Here is a 22953-nt window from a genome sequence, read left to right as displayed (position 1 = left end):
AGTTCACACTTCACATTTCTGACACCAAACACAGTTACCTCACTCTGCTGTCCACAGAAACAAGATCCACCATAATAATTTGGTTGGACACTGTATTGAGATCAGTATTATTATTTAAATGTTTACCCATTGTTTAAAAAGGTATACTTTCTGATGCATAGATTTCTCTTCTAACTGGATATATTTTGAGTGTATCAGAAATGATTAGTGGCAAATTTATGATGCAGTTGCATACAATACAGCGTTTACATCATGACATCAACAGTGCAAACACAAAACCAAGAAGCAGAGGGCGGCTGGTAATATTTCAAAATTTTATTAACGAACATAATCTCTGAGGAACAACAGCAGTTCTCGCGCTCTCTGTACATGCAACTGTAGAAAATAACAATTTAGAATTTTTACTTTTCAGTTTTAGTCTTTTTTTTGCCATCCATCCTCATTTTCAGGTTCTCTCGTTTTTATTTTTTTATGTCTTTTTTTCTTTATTTTTTTGCAGGAAATCAACAACAGCTAGAGGTGAAAGTACTGGATTTCTGTTACAGCACTGACGATAGCATCAACAACCCCCCTCATATACCTGCCCCCACCCCCCCCCCCCCCCTTAGCTGCTCCATCAATATGTACACAAATAAACTACATTGTACAAATAAAAAAATGTTACATTGTTACATCATAATCACCGGCAGCGAGCGCACGCAGCTCGTTGCTGTTAGAACCCCACATTCTACGCAATTTTTCAGACTAGTACAAAGAGGAGGGTGCAAAACGTCCTGGGAGGTTTTATTTACAGAGCTATGTACAGTATGTCTCTTTCACGCATTACAAGGAGGAAAATTTACACAGCGGAGACCAACTTCAACTCAAAACATACCACAGGTGTCAGAAAAAACAAAAAGATAATAAATAGGTTATTTCTCACCATTTAAAGAGTAGTTCTCCATGCTTTTTATTAGTCATTTTCCATTCTAAAAAAAGGAACAAAGAAACAGCTACAGTCTGGGTTTTAATAAAAAACAAAAAAAACAAAAACAAAACAAAACAAAAAAAAACTAGAAAAAAGGCTTGAAATCGTGATTCTATATAATGAAAAAATAGCAATTATGTATATTTATGTCCAGTAAGAAAAAACAACAAATAACAAATCTAAAATAAACATGAATGCGAGGAGAGTAGAGGTAATATGTTGCTGACTGAGGTGGTGTCAGGCTAGCATCTGTATCACCACGGCCAAGTGCTCTACTGTGCATCTGAGGACTGATGTGTGTTTGTGTCGGTGTTCAATTTATCCAGAAATCTCTCTTTTGTTAGTTGAATATTCACACTGGAGAATCAACGTGGATGGATGTGTTTAGTCTATTGCTCTATGCAGCGGTGTACCGCAGACCAGGGGAGAAATCACCTGTCAGTTGTGTCGACCATCACCATTTCAAGCCTTTGTGGTTCAAATAAATGACTGGTTACAGAAGTAAAAACAAAGGTAGGGCTTAAACCGTTAAAAAAAAAAAAAACAAAAAAAAAAAACAAAACAAAACAAAACAAAAAAAAACTAGAAAAAAGGCTTGAAATCGTGATTCTATATAATGAAAAAATAGCAATTATGTATATTTATGTCCAGTAAGAAAAAACAACAAATAACAAATCTAAAATAAACATGAATGCGAGGAGAGTAGAGGTAATATGTTGCTGACTGAGGTGGTGTCAGGCTAGCATCTGTATCACCACGGCCAAGTGCTCTACTGTGCATCTGAGGACTGATGTGTGTTTGTGTCGGTGTTCAATTTATCCAGAAATCTCTCTTTTGTTAGTTGAATATTCACACTGGAGAATCAACGTGGATGGATGTGTTTAGTCTATTGCTCTATGCAGCGGTGTACCGCAGACCAGGGGAGAAATCACCTGTCAGTTGTGTCGACCATCACCATTTCAAGCCTTTGTGGTTCAAATAAATGACTGGTTACAGAAGTAAAAACAAAGGTAGGGCTTAAACCGTTAAAAAAAAAAAAAACAAACAAAAAAACCAGGTGACACATGAAACGGAAACACACTTGATGTCTTGTAAACAATAGTGAGAGGGTGTTGTCGGTCAGGGCATAGTATAACGGTATACATTCTGCTCGATAAGCAACGTGATTGACATGCCACTGGTGTTTATGCTTTAATTAGGAACAAAAACCCCTAAGATAAACACAACATTCAAAACTACATACACTGAGCTAAAAAACACACAAGGATTTTGTGAACAAAAGACACCCACTGCCCTCTTCCCAAAAACTGTAAGAAACAAACAACAAAATAAAAACAAAATCAAGACAAAAGGGGGTTTAAAACCAAATTTCTGGCTATTTGTATCCAAATATGTATGTAATATGTATAACAACCAGGATGTGTGTATCTCTCAAAAATATCCAGGACTATACATCTAGCCACCTTGTCTGCACAGTGTAATAGCAACAACCATTGCACTTGACTAGACATACCATACACAGCTATGCTGACTGACAGTGTGTAAATAACTTAAAAGTTTCAGATAATATTGCCATCAGGATACATGAGCAGCTCTCTCACACAGACAGGCAGCCTATGTGGTAGGTCGGGAAAGCTTTTCAAAACCAAGACCCACTAAAAATAGAGAATCAATAAAGGTCATCACAAATCAACATTTCAATGGGATGTTGAACTGAGGAAAAAAAGAAAAAAAAAATCGGTCTATTCAGCATTAAGGTATTTCTTTCCCTTCCACTGTTTCTGTTAATGTCTGTTCACTTTTTGGTTCATTCTGAGAAGATTTAAGTCTCGTAACTGTCCGCTTGGGCCTAACACAAGAACACGATTAATGGCAAATGTCACCACACAACAGAGTAATATGAGGAAGTTACCTAACATTTAAAATCCCTGACAACACAAGCCAAACCCCTTGTAGATTAAACACTGATAAAAATTAGATGGCTAATTTGAGAGGAGCTAAAGGTCTTTTTGAGCCTATTATGATTTCACTGACTACCAAACTAAGGGAATTAAACTCCCTCTGGGCTGTAATAAAATTTAAATATATTTAAAAACACCCATTCAAGTGAAAGGCCACAGTTTCTCATGCAAAGCCAAATAAGGTTCTTGAGTTTTCTGACACACTGAGCCATGGTGCCATCCAGTGAGTAAAGTTGGAACAGCACCAAGAAAATAAGCTGCTCTCCAATATTGGACAAGGGGCAGACAGACTGACGGAACAATGCTAAAAGTCAGTATGGAATGAAACCTTTCAGAGGCTGTTACAGCTCTGCAGTATTTTTAATGTGAAAAGCAGACGAGCTGGGAGAACAGAACATGTTATGAAATGCTGAAAGACCCGTGTCTTGTTGGTCAATGATGTTTTGTGATGATTAGAAATGATTTTAGTCCAATTTTTGTAAATTAAAAACAAGGAAAATTAATTTGAAACCATACTACATTAACGTGATGGTATCGCGCGTGAATGACATCTCTCTTAACTTTCATACCACCGATATATATCTATGTGACTTTGCCCAACAATGAGTACATTTTTTTTTTCACTGAAAAAGGCATTTTCTTGGTTCGAAATTTTTCAGATATAATTGTGTAGTAAAGCAATGAATAATAATCCTCTGTCTATTCTTTAAATAAATCCTCAACAATTATTCTGCTACATCTGAGGGACTATATGGTTGGCCTGTGGAAGGCCGGTTTAATCCAGAAGTGTTCTCTGTCAGCTATTTGCGTGTTGTGGTGATCCACATCCAGGTGAGATGCCTTACCTAACCCTGGACTGAATCTAGAGATGGGATCATACAACTGTGCACTGGAGTCTTTCAAATACTGACAGAATCGTGTACACATTTTGGCCCATGGATATGAAGGGGGGAAAAGTGCTGCCCAAAAGTGAACTGTACATAAAAAGATAATTTTTATTTCTTTTATGTTTTTTCTTTACACTTAACTGAGTGATATTACAGTACATAGGTTATTTACAACTGTGCAGTAATGTGTGGCAAAATAAATTATCTAGAAGGCAGCAAGAATACATTGGTTAACGAATATAAAAACTGTACATAATTTACGGAATACAACTTTTTTTCAGTTTTCTTTTGTTTTTTTTCCATTAAACTAATATTGGCTCTGTAGTGTTTCAAGTCACTTCCTCAGAAACAATGAAATGCCCAAGTAAAGAAATAGACAAAAACAATATTTCTCTCCTCCTGCCAAACCACAATTTCTCAATAGTCTCTTTGAATCTCAACATTCGTTATGTTTGTTTCTTCTGGTTGTCCTGTGGTGTTTTTGCAGTCCATGGCGGTCTGATGTGTTTGTGTCGGAGCAAGCGGGGTGGCTGAGGAACACTCCGGTCTGTCCTCAGCGATCCATGCCTGTCCTCTTCTGTTTAGCCAGGCTGAGAGGCTGCAGGGTCAGTCTCTTCCTCTCAGACACTGGGCCCTGACGTGCACACACATCGCTAACCCTCTGCTGTATTCCGACCTGCTGCAGGCTCTCCTGCACTACTGTATAGCCAGGCCTGGTGCAGAGAAGCGAGGGGGCGTCCTCTGGGTGTACTATCCTATAGCCCCAAAACCATCAGCGGCTGGTTCTAGCTTCCTGGTCTGTCCATCCCAGCTGTCTTGCTGTAGATACACACTGAAGATCCACATGATGAACAACAACTCTGTTGACTTCTTCTGGGTCAGCGCTGGACTCGGTGTAGTTCTCCTGGCCCACCAGGAGCCCTGGGTCAACAGGGGAGTCTTCTCCTCAGTCCTCCCTCAGGACAGGCACCACACTGCTGGGAGAGCTCTTTTCTGATACCTCCTCCCAATGGTGGTGGTGGTGGTGGGTCTATTGAAGCAGGGACCAAAAACGAACGCAGAAAATATATCTCTGTCCCCGGTCTCACCGTAACTGAGCACTGAGGAGTTGTGCCCCGATGTCAGAGTCTCAAAGCAAAAACTGTTTCTGCTTCTCACACTCTGATCAAACAAAAGCGTAAAAACTTTGAGGATGAAAGTGCAAGTTGTGTATTTTCTTATTCCCCAGTAAAAACATGTTTCCTTCTTCATGGAAGGGAATTGAGAGCAAGTTTTTCATCTTTACTTTTTCTATAGAATATAATTTTTTCTTATCTAAAGTCCTCTGTCAAACTTGCTAGCCCTTTCCATTCGTTCTGTTCAACGAAGTCTCTTTGAGAAGAAGTGATTCAGACGAAGTTTGCTCTCTATCTGTGAGCACAGGTGTGTCATGCAGGCAACAGGACAAAGTCGTCATTGACATCGACCATTGGCACGTAGAAGGATGGCACTTCGTTGACACAGAGGGACTTGTGCCCTGCTGGGTCCAGCTCTTGGACCTTCAACTGCCACTCCATCCTTTGCACTGCGTTGAGCGCTGCTGCCTCATGCTGTTGCCGCATCAACAAACACGTCTGGGGGAGGAGAAGCAAAGCATAAACGCACTTGGTACATACACAGATTATGGTGTCAATGCCGTTCACTGGAGACATCACATATTGAATCACTGCAGAGTGCTGACACTTACCTTCATGCGGTCATATTTATCATCCACATCCTGGATCCAGGAAATGAACTGACGAGCATTGAAGCGATCTCTCACAGATTTGTTCTCATCACCCTGAGAACACAGACCAAGTTACAATGTCGATTACATAATAGATTAAGTAATAATTGGCTGCCTCGAATAAAATCTGTTATAATTGACTTGAAGTGGGTATTTACATATTTCTTACCTGGCTCTCTGATGGCATATTGTATACTTCAGAGTCCAACAGCATGGTGCAGGCGCTGAATGGCACAGCCTGATTGGCTATTGTCCTGGCTGCTCTGCAATGGACCCTTAAAACCTCCTGTTCACATGAAACAATCAGCTTCTCCTGTGAATAGTAAACAAAAGAGAGAAAGAAAATTAAAATTAGATATAAAGTTGGACACGGGCTGGTTGGGACTTTAATAGAAATGGGTCATTTGTCAATAAAGCTACATATTTTTGGGAGAAATCGTTGTCACTTAATTAGAGAGGGATGAAATAGATTTGTGTCTGCAGTTCTCTCTGGCTCAGCCTAGGAGGAGGGGGTACGCAGACTTCAGTAGCATTTCTATTAAAAATAAGCTTTGATGTTTTATGAAAGTGCTCATACTGTGCAGTGCACATGCATGTAGCCGTATGTATGAAAGCAGGGACAGTGAGTGAGAATTAAGTGAATGAAGGATAAAGAATAATCCCAGAAAATGTGATGTGTGAAAAAACATGCACTTGTATGTTCTTTACCCGTTCTATGCTGTGCTGCAACCTGAGCTTTCCTCTTACTGCCTCCTGTTGCCTGAAGAGCTCCTTCAGAGGTTCTGACAACGATGGAGGTGGGGCAATCTGATGAGAAAATACAACGCAAGTTTTGTTTACATTAATACAGTAATATACAGTATTTATGTCCAGAAAACAAAAGAAACTCTTGCCATGCACCAATGTATGCCTGTATGACATGGTAACTTACCACAGGGATGTGAAGCTTGCTGAGGGGTTTGCCATCCAGCAGATAGGAGCCAGTGTAGGTCACATACTCAGCATAACACTGTGGGGCCTGTGGGGTGATGTAGCACAGAATCTTCCTCTTTTCCTCAATCTTCTTCCTAATCTGCAGGTACTCAAAGTAAGGGTTTGAACGGTCACTGTGGTAGGGCTCAATATCGTCCAGCTTGATGGCATTTACTACTACAGCCAAAGTCTGCTGAATCATTTCCCTGGTCTGCTGCATTGCCGTGTTGACCAGCTGGACCTGGACCTGCTGCCCAGCAGAACGTGGAAATTTCCTTTTCCGTGGGTGCTGGGTCTGAGACTCCTCTTCGTCCACTGGGAGAGGGCGCCCTTTTGCTGTCTTACTGAGAACCACTGATGCAGAGGTTGTGACAGGAGTAGGTACAGACACTGCTGGGGTTGAATTCGATGCAGTAGAGGAGACACTAAGCACAGATTCTTTGTCTTTCTTCAGAGCGGAGAAGGAAGAAGCTGAGGTGGGTGTTGGGGTTCTATTAGGAATTGGGTTCATGCTCACGGCTGGACTGGTCGTTACAGGGGTGGCAGTGGCAGACGAGGTTATTATGCTGGAGGTAGGAGGGACAGCAGCAGCAGAGGGATTGTTCTTGGCGCGATTGCGGGTCATCCTTTGAGGGATTTCATCCACCTTCTTGGGGATATCTACAGTGGTGGGCACAGTGGTCAGGGTTGCCGGTGTTAGCTTGGTTGTGGTCTCCTCAGTGTCTGGTAGTTCCACTGTGCTGGAGGGGGTGACTGCCGCTGGGGGCTGAGGAAGAGGACTGCATGACACAGATTCTGCTACAGGCTCAGACATCTCCTCCTCTCTCACATCTGACTTGACAGGAGACACTGAATCCAGCGGTAACTGTAAAGACTCAGTGAGGGGGTTGATCTGTATGTGATGTTGCTGACCAGCATCTGATTTCATAGATGAATACAACATATTGGGGTCCGATTCATCAGGTCCTACATAAGGTCCTTTTCTTTCCAGTTGTTGAGTAAGAGACAGAGAGCTGTTGACAGGCACACTCTGAGGCTCAGGGTCCAACTCTTGCTGGAAGTTGGCATGTGGTGATGGTACATCTAAATCTTGTGCAGTAGGTTCTGCCAAACCTAGGTCTCCAGCAGGGCATGACGTCTTAGTCAGGCTTGGTAGGTCGACCTCCATTATGTCTGGGTCATCCCTGTCAGTAATAGTATGTCTGATGTGGGGCGACACAGTTTTGCTGTGGTCAACTAGTTCAGGGTCTCGAGGCTCAGCTTCTTCCGACTTGTCTGGTAGTGGTAGTTCAGGCAAGGAGAATGGTCCCATGTAATCCAGTTCATCTGCATCAGCCGAGAATGGGTCTGCCCAGGGCACCACAGGCTCAGGGCCAACAGCTGGAGCCATGTGGCCCTCAGTGGTAGCACTGAAACTGTGTGGACTCTGTCTGCTGTCTGGTTCTACACATTCTGTTTCTGTGTCCATCTGGTGACTATCCTCTATGCTAGGTTTGTTGCAGTCCTGGAAGAAAGGCTCTAGCCTATTGGAGGACGATGAGGTGTTTAAATAGTTGGGTTCCCCATCCATAGCTGTGTCCTGCCTCTCTGGAGAGGGGATGTCAGCCACAGCCTCCTTCTGCTCGTCAAAGTCTTCTGGGTCCTCTTTGTGCCACCTATTCCAGGTAGCATAAGGAGGAGTGACAGAGGGGTGTCCAGACAAGTGCTGCATGTCACTGTCAGAGTGGGAGTAAGGACTGGTTATTTTGGAGACGGCAGCTTCTATCTCCCCATATGTCCTGTGGGGTGATTTGAGGTCCATATCAGGGTTCCAGCCCATACTGTGATCAAAACAGTTCTCTCCTTGGTTAGGGGCAGAGTGGGTGGGGGAGAGTTCGTGGACCTCTGGATCCTGTTGGTCTGGAGACTCTGCAGGCCAGCTCTTCCTTAGAGGGTCCTCAACTTGAGGGGAGAAGGAACATGGCTCCCTTGTTTGCTCTGGCTCCTCCACTGCACAGTGGTCTCCATCAGCTCTCTCGTCCATATCCCCTTCTTCTTCATCGTCCTCCTCTTCTTCATCCTCCTCTTCCTGCTCCTGTTCTTCTGTGACAGAAGGAAGATCTGAGAGGACCAGGTTAGGCTCACTGTGGTGAGGTTCAGAGATGTCATCGATGTCCAGGGGTGGCAAAGCAGCAGGAGCTGGGGTTGGTGGTGCAGCAATGTCAAAGCAGGGCTCCTGGGGGTCTGGCCTGTGAACTGGGGTGGAGGGTTTGGGCAAGAAACTGTATACACTTTCAGGAAGGTGTTCATTGATCTCAGTGCTAGCAAGAGCTGGTGCTGCCACATCTGGAGACGGATGGGCTGGCTCCCGCCGAGGGGACAACATGCCCATCGGGGAGAAATAGGGAGATGACATGCACTCCAGCCTGTCCACTGTTGCCGATTTGTCCTCTAGAGTTTGGGAGGAAGCTGCTGGATCAAAGTCAGCCTCTGGATCAGTCTGCTGTCGAAGGAACTTGTCTGCCTCAGCCTTGAACTCATCCTCCAGAGGCCTGCGGACATCTGACGATGCAGAACGGCTGACAAGTGGCAGCTGCAGGTTCTTTGCAGGGGTAGGGCAGGTGCCCTCCTGGAAACTCTGGGAGTTAGAGTACCTGCTGGGTGGATAACAGAAAAACATTAGAAAATAAAATGAAAATGAATGTGGTATTCAAAAGAGTACGAAACATTTAAATAATCAAAACTGCAGTACATTTGCACGTCTACATACCTTTCAAAGAAGGATGGGGAGCAGGCATTCATTGACATGGTCATAGCTGATGAGTTCTGACAGTCCAACGCATCCAATATTATGTCAGGGTAATCCTCTGCACTACAAGATGGGGTACGTGGAGTCTGCATTACTTCCTCATAACTGGGGCCGGAGATGACAGACGTTGGTGTGGGGACACCAGTTGGCCTGTTTTGATCTGGTCTTGGAGAGGCGGGGAGGTGCTCCTTCATTTGGTGGCCACCCAGCCAGTCCTTTGAGTTTTGACTATCTGAAGGCTGGAACTTCCTGCCTGGGGACATCATTTGGGCCGGGAGACCCACATCCTTCAGCTTCTTCTCTTTTAGACCAGATTCCAGGCTGTTGGATTTCTTGGAGGATAGCTCACTGCGGTTTTTCCGTACTTCCTCTGTGGACTTTGTTTTGTCCTTCAGTTTAGGGTCCCCTGACTTGGGTCTGAGCTTCTCCATCTGCTTCATCCTTTCTTTGTGTCTCTTGTGGCGCTCTTCGATCTCCTGGTCTTTTAGACTCAACATCTGACCAAAACTCGTCATTTGATAATCACCATCCACCAGCAGTTTTTCGCGTGGACGATTATCTTTCCGCACCGTGTCTTTGGACTGAGTGAGCTTTTCATTTTCATCCTTAGCCTTAGATTTACTGTGGTCCATTCTGTTATCTTTGTCCAATGTATCCCGATTTCTGTCTTTTTTCATATCAAATTTAGGACTGTCTTCTTTTGACCTGTCTTTCAGGACAGTGACCTGTGGGCTGTCTTTCAACCCTGACTTCACATCCTCTTTGGAGTGTTTAAATGAGCCAAAGCCATCAATGTACTTATTCTTCTCCTCCTTAATTTTTTCCTTATGTTTCTCCTTTTTCTTTTTGTCCTTCATCCTGTCACTGATGACGCCACTTGCTTTGTCTTTGTCCTTTTTGGACATCTCTTTTTCAAATTCCAATGTTTTCTCAAAGTCGTCTTCACCATCTCCCTTACCTCCATATGGGAATGTGTAAGGGTCTGCCTCTAAAGGCATGGGCTCTTTCTCGAATGGAAGGCTCTCTCTGCGGCTGTAGGACTCTCTGATCTCCTCTGTCTTGTCGCGTTTGTCTCCTTTGTCTTTCTTGACCTTTTCTTTCTCCTTGTCATGGCTTTTCTTGGACGAAGATGAAGATGAATGTCGATGCCTTTCTTTCTCTCTGAACTTGTCCTGGGGTGTAGATATGGACAGGGAGTCTCTCCTGTCCTCAGACACATCAGTCAGACTGATGGAGTCATAGTAACTAGTGAGGACTGGCTCATGACCTCTGTCAGTGAAACTATCGGAGGAGATTTCACTATTCTTGTCATTGGAGTCATCCTTATAGTCATTCATAGCTTCCTCCTCCAATTTTTCCAAGAGAGACTTTTCATTCTCACCACTGCCTTTTGAGGGTTTCCTTTCCTTAGAATGATCCAGCTTGTCTTTATATTTGCTTTTTGTCTTCTCCTCACTGGTGTCCCTTTTGTCCAGCAGCTTCTGTTTATTTTTCTTCTCTTGGTTCGAGTCCACTGACATTCTGTCTTTTCGCTCCTTATGTTTCGCATCTACAGAATCTTTCTTGTCTTTGTTGTGTTTCTCTAGGGAGCCCTTCCTCTCTTTACCTGTGTCAAATGTGGCCTTTTCTTTCTTCTTTTCTTTGTGTTCTTTGTCTTTTGCCTTTTCTGTGTTATGTTTAGCCTCTGCAGAAGATTTTCTCATTTTTTCTGAGGGGAAGTGATCCAGCTCATCCTGATCAGGTGTTGAGTCTTTTCTGATGGAGTCAGACACGAGTACACCACCATTGTAGCTGTCCTCGTCGTCATCACTTTCATCGGTGAATATGTCTGCTATCTTGTACCACGTCTTCTCCCGGATTTTCTCAGGTTTTCTTTCCTCTTTCTTTAACTCCAAGAAATCTTTCTCCCTATCAGCATGTTTGTCTTGAAAAGCCTTTTCTTTCTTGTCCTTTGTCTGTTCTGAAGACGTTTTTCGATCTTTGTCTTTGCCATGAGACTCTTTATGTTTGTCTTTGGCTCCCTCCTTCTTGTCTTTAGTGCCCCGGTCTGCATCCTTTTCTTTGACAGGTTTTTCTGAGGAGCTTTTCTCACTCTTCTCCTTCTCCTGATCAGCTCCTCTGTCTTTTGTTTTCTCTTTGTGCTTGTCCGCTTTTGTCTTTTCTCGCTTTTCTGTTCCCTCACCCTTCTTTTCCTTCTCCTTTCCAGAATGGTTTCTTTCTCTGATATCACACGATTTACCGGCATCAATTTCTTTGAATAAAGTATCATTGCCATATTCGTCTCTTAAAGATTCCTGTTTGATTTTTATGTCCTTTCTTTCCTTGATGGATTCATATGAGTCTTTGCGGTCTCTGCTGTTCTCCAGAGAATCTTTGTCTTTTTTGTCTTTGACTGTGTCTGTGGACTCCTTCCTTTTCTTTTCTTTTTCGACTGAGTGACTTGAGTTTAATTTTTGTTTTTCTGACCAGTCTTTTTTCTTTTCATTTGTCTTTTCAGAAGAGTCTTTGTCTTTCTTCCTAGATGTGGCTTCTTTCTCTGATCTTTTCTCATTGTGATCCGATTTCTTATCCTTGACTTTGTTTTCTTTCCTCCTTGTCTCTTCCTTAACAGTTTCAACAATTAGTTTAACAGCATTGTTGGCTTTGTATTCCTTGTACTCTTTAACAGGAGCATCCCAACTGTCGTCTCCATATAGGGAGGAGTCGGAGGACATCTCGGAGCCCCACCTGTCATGATGGTCATCTGAGGCACTAAGCTTTGTGTCCTCCAGGTTGAGGAAACGGTTGTTAACGTCATAGCCTTCATACTCAGACTCTTCCTTCTGTGCTTTGTCTTTTTTACATTTCTCTTTCTCCTCCTTGGTGTTTTTCTCCTTGTCCACTTTTAGATGCTTTTCCTCTTTCTGCTCACTTTTCCTGTCTGCCTTTGAGGAGGACTTCTCCTTGGACTTTTTCTTTTTCTCCTCTTTGTGAGCTTTTTGTTTATCCTCCTTGGGTTTCTCCTTCTCTTTGACATTTCTATCCTTGTCAGATTTTACAGGCTTCTCCCTCTCCTCCTTATTTGTCTTGTCCTTGGTGGAGTCCTTTGTTTTCTTATTTTTCTCTTCCTTTGCTGTTCTATGCAGGTCTTTCCCAGATGACCAATCCTTATCCTCGGACTTGCTTTTTGAAAGCCTGTCCTCCTTTTTTGAATGGTCTTTTTCGTGTTTGGATAACTTGACTTTGCTCTCAGCCGGTGATTCAGACTCAACAATTAGGGACTTCTGCCTTGAATCATCAAAATCAAAAGAATAGCTCTTGACAAATTTCTCATTCATATCTTGATTAAGCACTAGACTGGGAGCTTTGTCCTTCTCCTTATTTTTGTGCTTGTGCTTCACTTTATGCTTTTTCAGCACTTTGCCATCTACGTCGGTTTTGGAGACTGCACTGTCTGCACTGGTGTTTTTATAGAGCTCAGAATTTTTCTTCTCGACTGTGTTACTGTGCGCATTGTTATTCTTCTTTTTGTTCTCCTGTGCTTTCCTCTTAACTTGTTTTATTGACTCTACGCTGGAATCAGCAGAGGAGTAGTCAGACTCACTGGACAGTCTTGTTCTGACTGAATCTGACAGAGAACTGACGTCTGAGTCCCATGTCGGAGATGACACAGTCTTCCATCCATCGGTCCTCCACTGCTTTGGATGCTGTTCTGCTAATGACGGTGCTTGTTTCTGAGAGTTCAAGTTTCCATGGGAAGAGGAAGAGGATGCGTTAAAGCCAGGGGAGTCTTTCAGGTTCTGTGCAGAAGAGTCCTTTATACTATTTGAGCCCTTGTCATCCTCACTCTCCATATCTCCACAATCAGAATCAGATGTACAGAATTTGTCGTTGACTTTACCAAACCTGACTTCTTTACTGACATTATTTTTACTCTCCTTCTTCCGCTTCTTTTTGACTTTATTCTTGTCTTTCTGTTGTTTAGAGCTCATGCTGCCAGAGTCTCTAGCCTTGGTATTTGTTTGCTGGGCTTGTTGCCGTGGCGTAGGCGCTGGCGTGAAACACAACGTCCTATCATCCTCGTCTGAACTGTTACTGTCAGAGATGATCCGCCTGACAGTTTTCTTTGGTGTGAGCGAGTTGCTTTTGGAATAGGTTTTCACCTCCATCTTGGGTATGGAGATGAAGCTGTTGGCCTTGCTGATCGAGTCCTTACGGAAGTCTTTTTTCAAGAGGTGCTTATCGTCCACAGGAGGGACACGTTCCTCCTCATCATCCTCATCAAATTCGTATTCGTCTTTGATGGGTGTGACAGCAGATTTAGGAGGGTCTACGGTTTTCCCTTTCAACTTCAGGCCCTTCTCAAACTCTGAGTCTGTGTTATTGCCATCGACAGAGCTGGACGGGGCAAATGAGGGGGCATCTTCTTCCTCTGAAGATTCTGTGGAAAGAAAAGAGACACACAATCAATACACAATTTAATAAAACATTTACAGCCCCATCTACATGAATAACTTACAAAACTTATAACAGCCATGTAATTAGGTGACTCAAAGACTAAATATTACATACCTGATGAACTCTCTTCACTTGAAGTGTAAGTGCCTTTCCCCAGCAATAGATTCAGCATAGTTGGAGAGTTGGCAACCTTCAGTGGTGTTTCACCTCTCCTGTTGCTTTGACGTGGATCCCCTCCATACCGTAAAAGCAGTTTTACCACCTGAAACAAAAAATATTTCATTAATATAAATTCTATTTTACAGGGTGATATTATCAAGTCTTGTGGTTCAGAATTTTGAGGTCAAGGGACACAAAGTAATAGTGGCAATCTCTTAAGATTTTCATTTAGGTAAATGTCTGATAAGTCACTATAGGTGAATGAGGTAACACAATGGTGATTGAGCCTCTGGCCCACTGATGAAAGTACTGCAATATCTACATAATTGCAGTATTACAAACAGCCAAGACGGATATCTTCGAGATTGGCACTTTAATACACCACTAACGTCACAGTTATTATTTGATGATATGAACGTGCCATGAAAAAGTTAATGGCATCAGGTTCTGTTGTTCCACCTTCAGAATTTAAAATTTTTATTTTGTGCTTTAGTACTTTGGTAATAATATTGACTGCATTCAGATATGACCTGCCTTTACTGACTATGCACTTTGTTTTCACCTTGAAATGTCCATTGTTGGATGCATCGTGTAGAGGGGTGTCATCATCCAAACCCTTGGTGTTGACCTCTGCTCCGGCTGCCAGCAGCTGCTTGGCCACATCATAGTACCCCCTATTGCACGCTTCATGCAATGCAGTCCAGCCTAAACATAAGAAGAACAATTGTGAGAGTGTACACAATACACGAATGAATATATATATATATATAGCTTCATGCACTAAGTAAACAACAGTCTATAAAAGAGCTTCTCACCTGCAAAGTCTTTTACATTCACATCAGCTCCCTCGCTGATGAGCTCCTTGATGCGGCGTACCTCTCCACGGATTGCTGCTCTGTGCAGCCGAGTCTCTCCTCTCTCATTCCGTTTATTCACTTTGTCTTTGGTTTTAGATGCAGAGTTTGGCGTTCCCTTCTGACCCAGACTGGACTGTGACTGATGCTTTGGTGTTGTGTCTGTTGGTAGGAAATGGACACTTTATTTCAACACCAGTTTTGTTTGGCACATTTTACTTTAATGTGTATATATTTTTTACTTGTTATTACATCTACTATGAATAACAGTTTATTTGATGTGCCTACAGCCAGAAGGGGGCAGTCTTACTCTAAGAATCAGCAGCAAAGTGGTTGGACATACTTCACTTGAGCTCATTTCATCACATTTACAAGATTAAACCCAAGCCTTAATCACATTTACATTATTGAGTTTGCATAGCTATTGTCCCAAATGATATTTGAAACACACTCACTTAATCTATGTCAATGCCTTCAGGCATGCAACAAAAGGATTAACATATAAATAAAAGTGGCTATGCATTGGTCTTCACCAACCTAATTCAAATGTCAACAGTAACAGAAAAAGTACAGTGTTGTAACAATAATACTATTTTAGGTATCTAATACATTTATGGCCAAATGACTGTCTACCAAAAATAAATGTACCATTTGAGAGGACATAAGGAGGTTGTAAATTTATTGAATAATTAACAAACAACAATAAAGGCTTGCAGGCCTTTTATATCTGGATGTGTACTGTGATTTGACTCAGATGCTGAGATTGCACCATTCGACTAACGCAATACCAACAGGGGAAGTTTCATTTCCTTGACAGTCCCATGCTTATTTTAGAAAAATAATTCCACTACTGTAGATGAACTTTCATGTCGCGATTACAGCTGCTAAGAAAAACAACCACTTCCACTGACAGCATAGTTTTACATTGCAGCTGTAATGAAAATGAATGTAGATTAGCTTGTATAACTAAATTCAAATTCAGCAACTGCCCATGTCCAGAGGCAATAGAGAAAATAAACAAAAACAATCAGTCCCATGCCTCACCCCCCTGCTGCTCTCTCTTTAAGCCCACCTTCATTGCTCTCCCCCACAAACACACACAAACACTGTCTACATATAAAGCTCCCTCCCATCCCTCTTTCCTTGTGCGCAACCCATCCACTGAAGACGTGGTCTCCATGATAAGCACGCACCTGGACTGTTGACGGACTCCTCAGCTGTCATTTGCATGAGCAAGGCCACCTGCTGCCGCTCAGAGAGGGGGTACCCGGCCCGGATCCCTGGCATCCCCATTCCAAACGGCAAGCCCGCCTTCCGGGTGTTGGTGGGCTCCTTTTTAATGCGCTTCCGCTCTGGACCTGGTTTCTCTGTAATGAAAGTGATAGGAAAGAAGTAAGGTTAATTTTATTGGGCTGCATAGACACAAATACACGTTCATTCATGCACACACAAACAAATCTAGTTTAATGAACCATATGGAAAAGTAGAGTAATAGGTGTGTCATTAGAGTTATACCAGTAGGAGACATTCAATATTATAGCGTAATTATTCATTGGGTAAACTGATTATCCATCTCTTTCTTTGTGCTCTTTATATTTCCTATACCTGACAAGCTTTCACTGTTATGACAATCTTCAAAAGCACATTAAACATGTCACAACAATCAGACACATTTTAAATGTTTCTTTGGTGGAAAGAAAAAAAGACAATGAAGCAAAAAGTATTAAATTTACAGTGATTTAACAAATAGTGCTGTCATTTCTACCCCCACTTTGCCCTTTTTAGAATGTCCACTGCAAAAAACACTTGGCTACCATCTATATAAGCCTCTGTTAAAAACACAAAACAAAAAAAACATCCTTGCTCATATACTACATACTGAATATGTAGCCCAGTTTGTGAGGGATTTGTTGGTAGCAGGGGGGATGACTTTTGTATTATTATCCAGCTGCCCCTGAGAAAGGGAGGGGCCAACAGGCAGTGTGTTTATGTATGTGTCTGTCTCCAAGCCAATCACCCTGAATTGAGAAGAGATGAAAGAGGGTGTGACTTGGCAGAACCACAGTTATTACGAAATAGTCGGTGTATATTTCAATTCAACATGGCCTTGCCAAGGTCACCACATGCCTGCCTGCGTGCCTGCCAGGCTTACTGGAGACACAGCGCTACTGGACAAAAGCAGCTGCTCCACTAAGACACACCCAGCAATTATTTTCAGTGGCAACATACCATTTGATGACCCTTATGGAGGGTAAAGCTACGTATGACTGTAACACTTTATCACTGAGGGGGAACAGCTCCCACAGCGAGTCAGCGCTATCAACAATACAGACTCCTACGACAAAGAAAGAAACTTCAAATGTGCATGTATGGCGAAACAAGTAGAGCGCTGTCTCTGCGTGATTTCTGTGGCACTTTTCTCATTCCAAATCTGGCCTCCTTGCTCAAGGCCACAAAAACACAAGTAAATAAGGCAAGGAGGAAGCACGCTTCCGGTGGCCAAAGGCTTTCCAGGAAAATATTTTTCCAGTCACAAGTACAGAGCTGATGAACTTTCACTAACATCTGTGAGTACTTACAGCTAATGTGCCCCCACCCCTCTTTGATACACTCTCACGTTCTCCAAAGCATTTGCCATTTAGACACATTCCTTCTGCTAAGTCTTTAACAGCAGGAACCACAGAAGCAGTCCAAACATGTTTTTTGAGCAGCACAACAGAGAAAGTGCTACGCTTGCCTTTCCATACTATGTTTACAAGACTAGGAACCAGGAAGGCAGTTATTACCCTGATGCACCCATGCAGAGGCATGCTACTAAACAACACACACAAGGCCGAAGGCTCTAATAGAAGATTCATCATCAGTGGCAGCGAACAGCCTGCTCATAGATCAGACTCCAGGTTCACAAAATGCAGATGGGGCAGTTTGTTTACATACACATTTGGAGCAGGGATGATCTCCATCTGACTTTTAAGCTATACCAGAGAGGCAAAAATGACAAATCCTAAACCCAGAAACTACTGCCTGTGCAAAAAAGTATGATTTTAATTTGATGGGATGCTGTGGGAACACAGCTACATACAAAATTTGTTCCACATGCTTATAAAGTAAGGGATGTTATTTTGCTTTCATACGGTTTGTGTTTGGTTAATCAACATGAGAATTTAAGGAAAGATAAAGATCAAAATGGAAGACGGCTTCATTAAAGTGTGGCGGTGTGGCCCCTATGATTATACAACATGTGAACCAAAAATGTGTGTCACATGTGGATTACTGAATTACACAAATGAATAAACAATTACACAACGCTGTGTGCCTGCTCCTATAGTATGTCTTTCTGTTGGATGTCTATTCAGGGAACATTGCTGGGGCCTTTATGTGTCTCAGTAAAATGATATTACTCAGCTTACAGACAGGGTTGAAACCTTACTCTCCTTACTGCTTGAAACTTGACTAACAAGATAAGAGACAAGGAGAATAAAAAAAGAATGCAAGCTAGCTAGGGATAGTCACCCGATGAATAAACTGCCTACCTGAGCCACGGGAGGGGACCACATCAAACGTAAATGTCAGGTAATAATAGAGTTAGGTTTTGGATATGGCAGGCAGACAATACTACAGTGTAAGCTACCAGCAAAACAAAGAGACTGTCTGGTTCAGTCAGCCGACACACTCCACGACAAGAAGAACCGCTCTAACCAGTCTGACCAGGTATGGTTGACCATAGCATGTTAGACTGAAAAAAAATGTTCTGTTTAGGGACTCACAAAAATTGCATAAACAGGAAGTTATGGGAGAAGAGGCAGGAAGTGGCCAACAGGATGTTTTGTCAATGCTTTGTATTAAGCAAGAGAGACTCCTAAATATATAGTATGAACATACTACGGTGTACAATGCTCTGTCTGTCGACTCTGTCCAGCTGGCACATTTGTTACATATTGCTTTAATCAGTTAGGCAGCTTCTGTCTGCTGGTTTTACTCAGAGCCAGTGTGAGTCTGGGAGACTGAAAGACAAATCTCTGAGTGTTAAAACTTGCTGAGGGAAAAGATGCGTGGGCTGAAGATCTGTGCACATCACTGTCTCCTTTTGCAACCCACTCTACATGGCTCAGCTCACACCTTCCTTCAAAGTTCACAAAACCTGACCATCATTACTGTGTCGCAAAACTGACCCAATGGGAATGGCATGGCTGCAAGAACAATTAATATCCTAGAAGGCTGCAAAAGAAGATAGAGTGACTCCGTTTGAGCACATTAAAGTAAGCTACAATGTCAAAGACACAAAAAGATCACCTGACTTAGCTAAATTTGTTTGGCCATGTTTTGACCTTCGGTAAATTATAAGTGGGTACTTTCAGACCCAACGATATAGATATATATTATTTTTTTTTCCCCACCAAAAGTGCAGTCCTTCTTAGACATGGTATGGTGCTATGTGGAAGTAATGATGAAAAAAGTTTTCATGTACCTCCTCTGTGATTGCTCAATTTGAATGCCGATAAAGCTGATCATAGTTCTGCTGCTGTTGTATAAAAGCTTTTATGTTATGCTTTCAGATGTTGCTGCCTAAAATAACTATTTAACTTTCTCAAATTTCTTTTCACTTTGGGCAACAGGTAGAACTTATTAGCCACAATTAAATCACCGTCTGACATAGACACAGACACATAAAAATCTTAGACCTGCAACTAATTATCATTTTCATTATTGATTACACAATTAGTCAATAAATTACTCAGAGCCCTAAATAACCTAATCATTTCTTATCTGACCAACTGTCCTAAAGCTATGATAGCATATCCTTACATTTAAGCAAGTTGACACTTTAAATTTGTTTGTGGCAGTTAACTAACTGGTTAATACTCTAATTATAGCACTGTAAAATATGTCAACAAGAAATCTGTTTGTTTGGCTGCAGCCAAACAGTATAATCGATCATAAAAAGCAACATGAAGTGACAGAATGAAGTTATTGGGCTGCATATGTCTCATTCCTTATAAATGATGGTTGTATTTCAAAATGTTGTTGTTTGCAAACTAAAAGAAGAGGAGGAACAAGAAGAAAAGACTTTGTTGTTTTCTTTTTGTTGTGGTGTCCCAGTGAGGATGGAGCTCTTCACAAAAATGACCTGAAAACGCGAGTTGTTTTCACATGTAAACTGCATTTTCGGAATTATCCTTCTCAGTGTGGGCGTAGTCGTGATCTGGCAAGATTGTTCTACCATCTATCCCTGAAGTCTGACTGCTGTTGTGGATAGTGGTGGTGAGGAGGAAGAGGGAAGAGAGGAGCGGAAGAAAGATGACCTCAGGAAGGAGGAATGCTGCTGTCTAGCGCTCCTCAGGAGGAGGTCAAGGGAGGCTTGGCAATTCTGCGAAGGGAGGGATGAGCAATGAAGTTTTTTAGGGCTCTGATTAACTTCATCTTGAATGATCTGCACTGTGCTATCCAGAGGCGTAGTCAGTACATACTCCTCCCCCTTGTCTAGCTTGCTTATAGGCCCTTGTAATATTTGTAAACAACAAGCAGGGAACTACTGTGTGCATGCTAATTAGAGGCTAAGTTGGTAGCAATGCATACAAGCAACATCAGAATTACTGCAAAGGCCTAATCTTCCATTACAGAAATAAGGAATACTGTGAGATACCAAGCATAAGTATACATACATACATAAGTATTCAGACCCTTTGCTATGACACTTGAAATTTAGCCTCCCATTTCTCTTGATCATCTTTGAGATATTTCCACACCTTGATTGGACTCTACCTATTGTAAATTTAGCCTTAACACCCTTTTTTTAATTTAAGAATTATGGAGGCCACTGTGCTCTTGGGAACCTTCAGTGGTTCAACACAAATGGACTCCAATCAAGGTTTAGAAACAACTCAAAGATGCTCAAGAGAATTGGCACTTCGCAAAGGGCCTGAATACTTATGTCAATGTGAAAATTTCTAAAATTCTGTTCTCGCTTTAGCATTATGCTGTATTGATTGCAGATTGATGAGTGGACTTTTTTTTCTTTTAATTTGAGCATAACGCTGCTATATGACAAAATGCGCTGTACATTTAATGTCAGGCTCAGGCTTGAGCAGATCTTTCATTTTTTATTCCTAAGAAGACAATTTCCAACAGTATATTTGAACACACGTACAAAGAACACAGTTGAGACATTTTCTAAAAAGAGGAAAGAAAGCCAAATATAATGGAAACTGATCAAATTTTTTTTTATGAGTTACACAGTAGGGAATCTAGCTGTGGTGTCTTAAAATAATGCACGCCAACTCTTACACAAAGACATTTACTTGATTTGATATGCTTCCCTTTTTACCTGGTAGTTATTATGAATCAATTGTGAATCTATCTAAAATACTAACGCATTAAACAGAAAACCAGGTAATTTAAAACCCAAAAAAACCCAAAAAAACATTCTATTATTCTTTGGTCTAAATTTACATTCACTTTTCAGCAGAATTATGTGTTTTACTTTATTTTCCCTATATTAACTTTCAATTAATGTCCTTAGAGGCTACAAAAAACAGTCGATATTTTAAAAATCAATATTTTTAGTTTACTTAATTGAAGCCAAGGACTTGGCCACAGAATATTTTGGTATACTATAGTATACCACATGGTCATAAAGCCACAGGGGAATGGAGAGCTAGTAATGGGGTAGTGTCGAGAGGGGGGTGGGTGCTGTGACGTGTCAGAGGTGTAAAATTTTGCAGAGAGGCTAGACACTGACCCAGCAGGGTCAGAACTTGAAAGGCAAAGCAACAAAGTCAGACTATAAAACACAGATATGCAGAAACAACTGAATATACAGTTGAGAAAGGTATGTAGACACATCAGTCCTGAATACTACGTGCACAGGCGTAGATACAGAGAGATTACAGTTCTCCAATCTCCAAGTATTAGGCTAGCCACCACTAAGACAACATAATTTTCCCTATGTGAAACAATACATCCTAATAAATTGAAAACACTGCAGTGACAGACAGATACAACCAACTCAATTATAAAAACTGTGTGAATTGTGTAATGGCATGAACCCTGGAAACTTCCCGGCTTCTGTGGTTTGTAAACACAAGAAACTATTAAGAAACAGTTATGTTCAGAATACAGTGGCAAGAAAAAATGAAGTGATCCCTCTGGATTTACCTCCATTTATTTGTAAATCTGTCCTTAAATATAACCAGATCTTCATCAAAATTACAATTATGGACAAACACAGTCTATTTTAACTAATGACCCACAAATCATTGTTTGTTCTTGTCCATATTGAAAACATAATTTCAACATTCACAGTGTAGGCTGGAAAAAGTATGTAAAACCCTCAGCTGATGGCATTGACAAAAGCTAACTGGAGTCAGGAGTTACTAGACCTGGAGTCCAGTCAATTAGACAAGATTGGAGGTTTGGCTTAGAGCTATTTTGACTTACAAAAAAATACACTTAAACATTTTAAGTTTGCTATTCACAATAAACATCTGCCTTGCAAAAAAAAACATCTCAGAGGAAAGCTGGAAAGTGTTAATAAGTCATCTCAAAGGGTTTAGAAATTCATCAGTCCAGAGTCAGATAAAACTGTCTATGAGTGCCCAGCTAAGATGACTCCAAAAGCACAATGCAAAGAGCTCAGCAACGTAACAAAGAACCTCAGAGTTACAGCTAAAGTGTTAAAGGAATCAATGGAGCTGGTTAACATCTCTGTTCATGAGTCAACCACAACACTCATTGCTGCATCTGAAGTTTGCCAAAGTGCAGCTTCACACTTCACGGACTGATGAAACTACCATTGAATTGGAAAAGTGCACTGCATGCAAACATTTCCAAGTTTATCAAGGTATTTTACAGGATAATGTCAGATTGGCTGAACATCTGCTGAACTTGGTAACAGTTGGGTGATGCAGCAGGACAATGACCCTAAACATCAAAGTAAATTTACTACAGAATGACTTAAAACAAAGAAAATCCACCTTCTGGAGTGGTCCAGTCAGAGCACAGAACTGTATTCAGTAGAGATGCTGTGGAATGACCTCAAGAGAGCTGCTCTCCTAAGAATATGGCTGAGCTGAAGCAGCTCTATGAGGAAGAATGGTCCAAAATTCCTCCTGTACATTGTTCAGAGGTCTGATCAGCAGCTACCAGAAGTGCTTGTTTGGTTAG

At 41.7% G+C, this 22953-nt stretch overlaps 1 protein-coding gene across 2 annotated transcripts in view; it reads right to left on the bottom strand.

Annotated features, from left to right (window-relative positions):
- Positions 1-1538: 1538 nt before the first annotated feature.
- The window catches only part of ankrd11 (ankyrin repeat domain 11), a 98699-nt gene continuing 77284 nt past the window's right edge, over positions 1539-22953 (bottom strand). The window contains exons 5-14 of one of the 2 annotated variants that reach the window (XM_056374519.1): positions 15984-16157; positions 14752-14952; positions 14499-14641; positions 13892-14039; positions 9302-13760; positions 6512-9188; positions 6289-6387; positions 5750-5893; positions 5542-5634; positions 1539-5428 (exon numbers count right to left, since the gene is read on the bottom strand). In XM_056374519.1, coding sequence (XP_056230494.1) covers positions 5243-5428; positions 5542-5634; positions 5750-5893; positions 6289-6387; positions 6512-9188; positions 9302-13760; positions 13892-14039; positions 14499-14641; positions 14752-14952; positions 15984-16157 — 8324 coding nt within the window. In that variant the 3' untranslated portion in view covers positions 1539-5242. The remainder of the gene's footprint in view (positions 5429-5541; positions 5635-5749; positions 5894-6288; positions 6388-6511; positions 9189-9301; positions 13761-13891; positions 14040-14498; positions 14642-14751; positions 14953-15983; positions 16158-22953) is intronic. The other variant, XM_056374524.1, reaches the window with a different exon arrangement.

This window comes from Seriola aureovittata, chromosome 1, assembly GCF_021018895.1.
Source record: "Seriola aureovittata isolate HTS-2021-v1 ecotype China chromosome 1, ASM2101889v1, whole genome shotgun sequence".
Classification (NCBI taxonomy): Eukaryota; Metazoa; Chordata; class Actinopteri; order Carangiformes; family Carangidae; genus Seriola; species Seriola aureovittata.
Note: the sequence above shows the minus strand (reverse complement) of the source record. Positions and strands in the feature narration are given on the sequence as shown.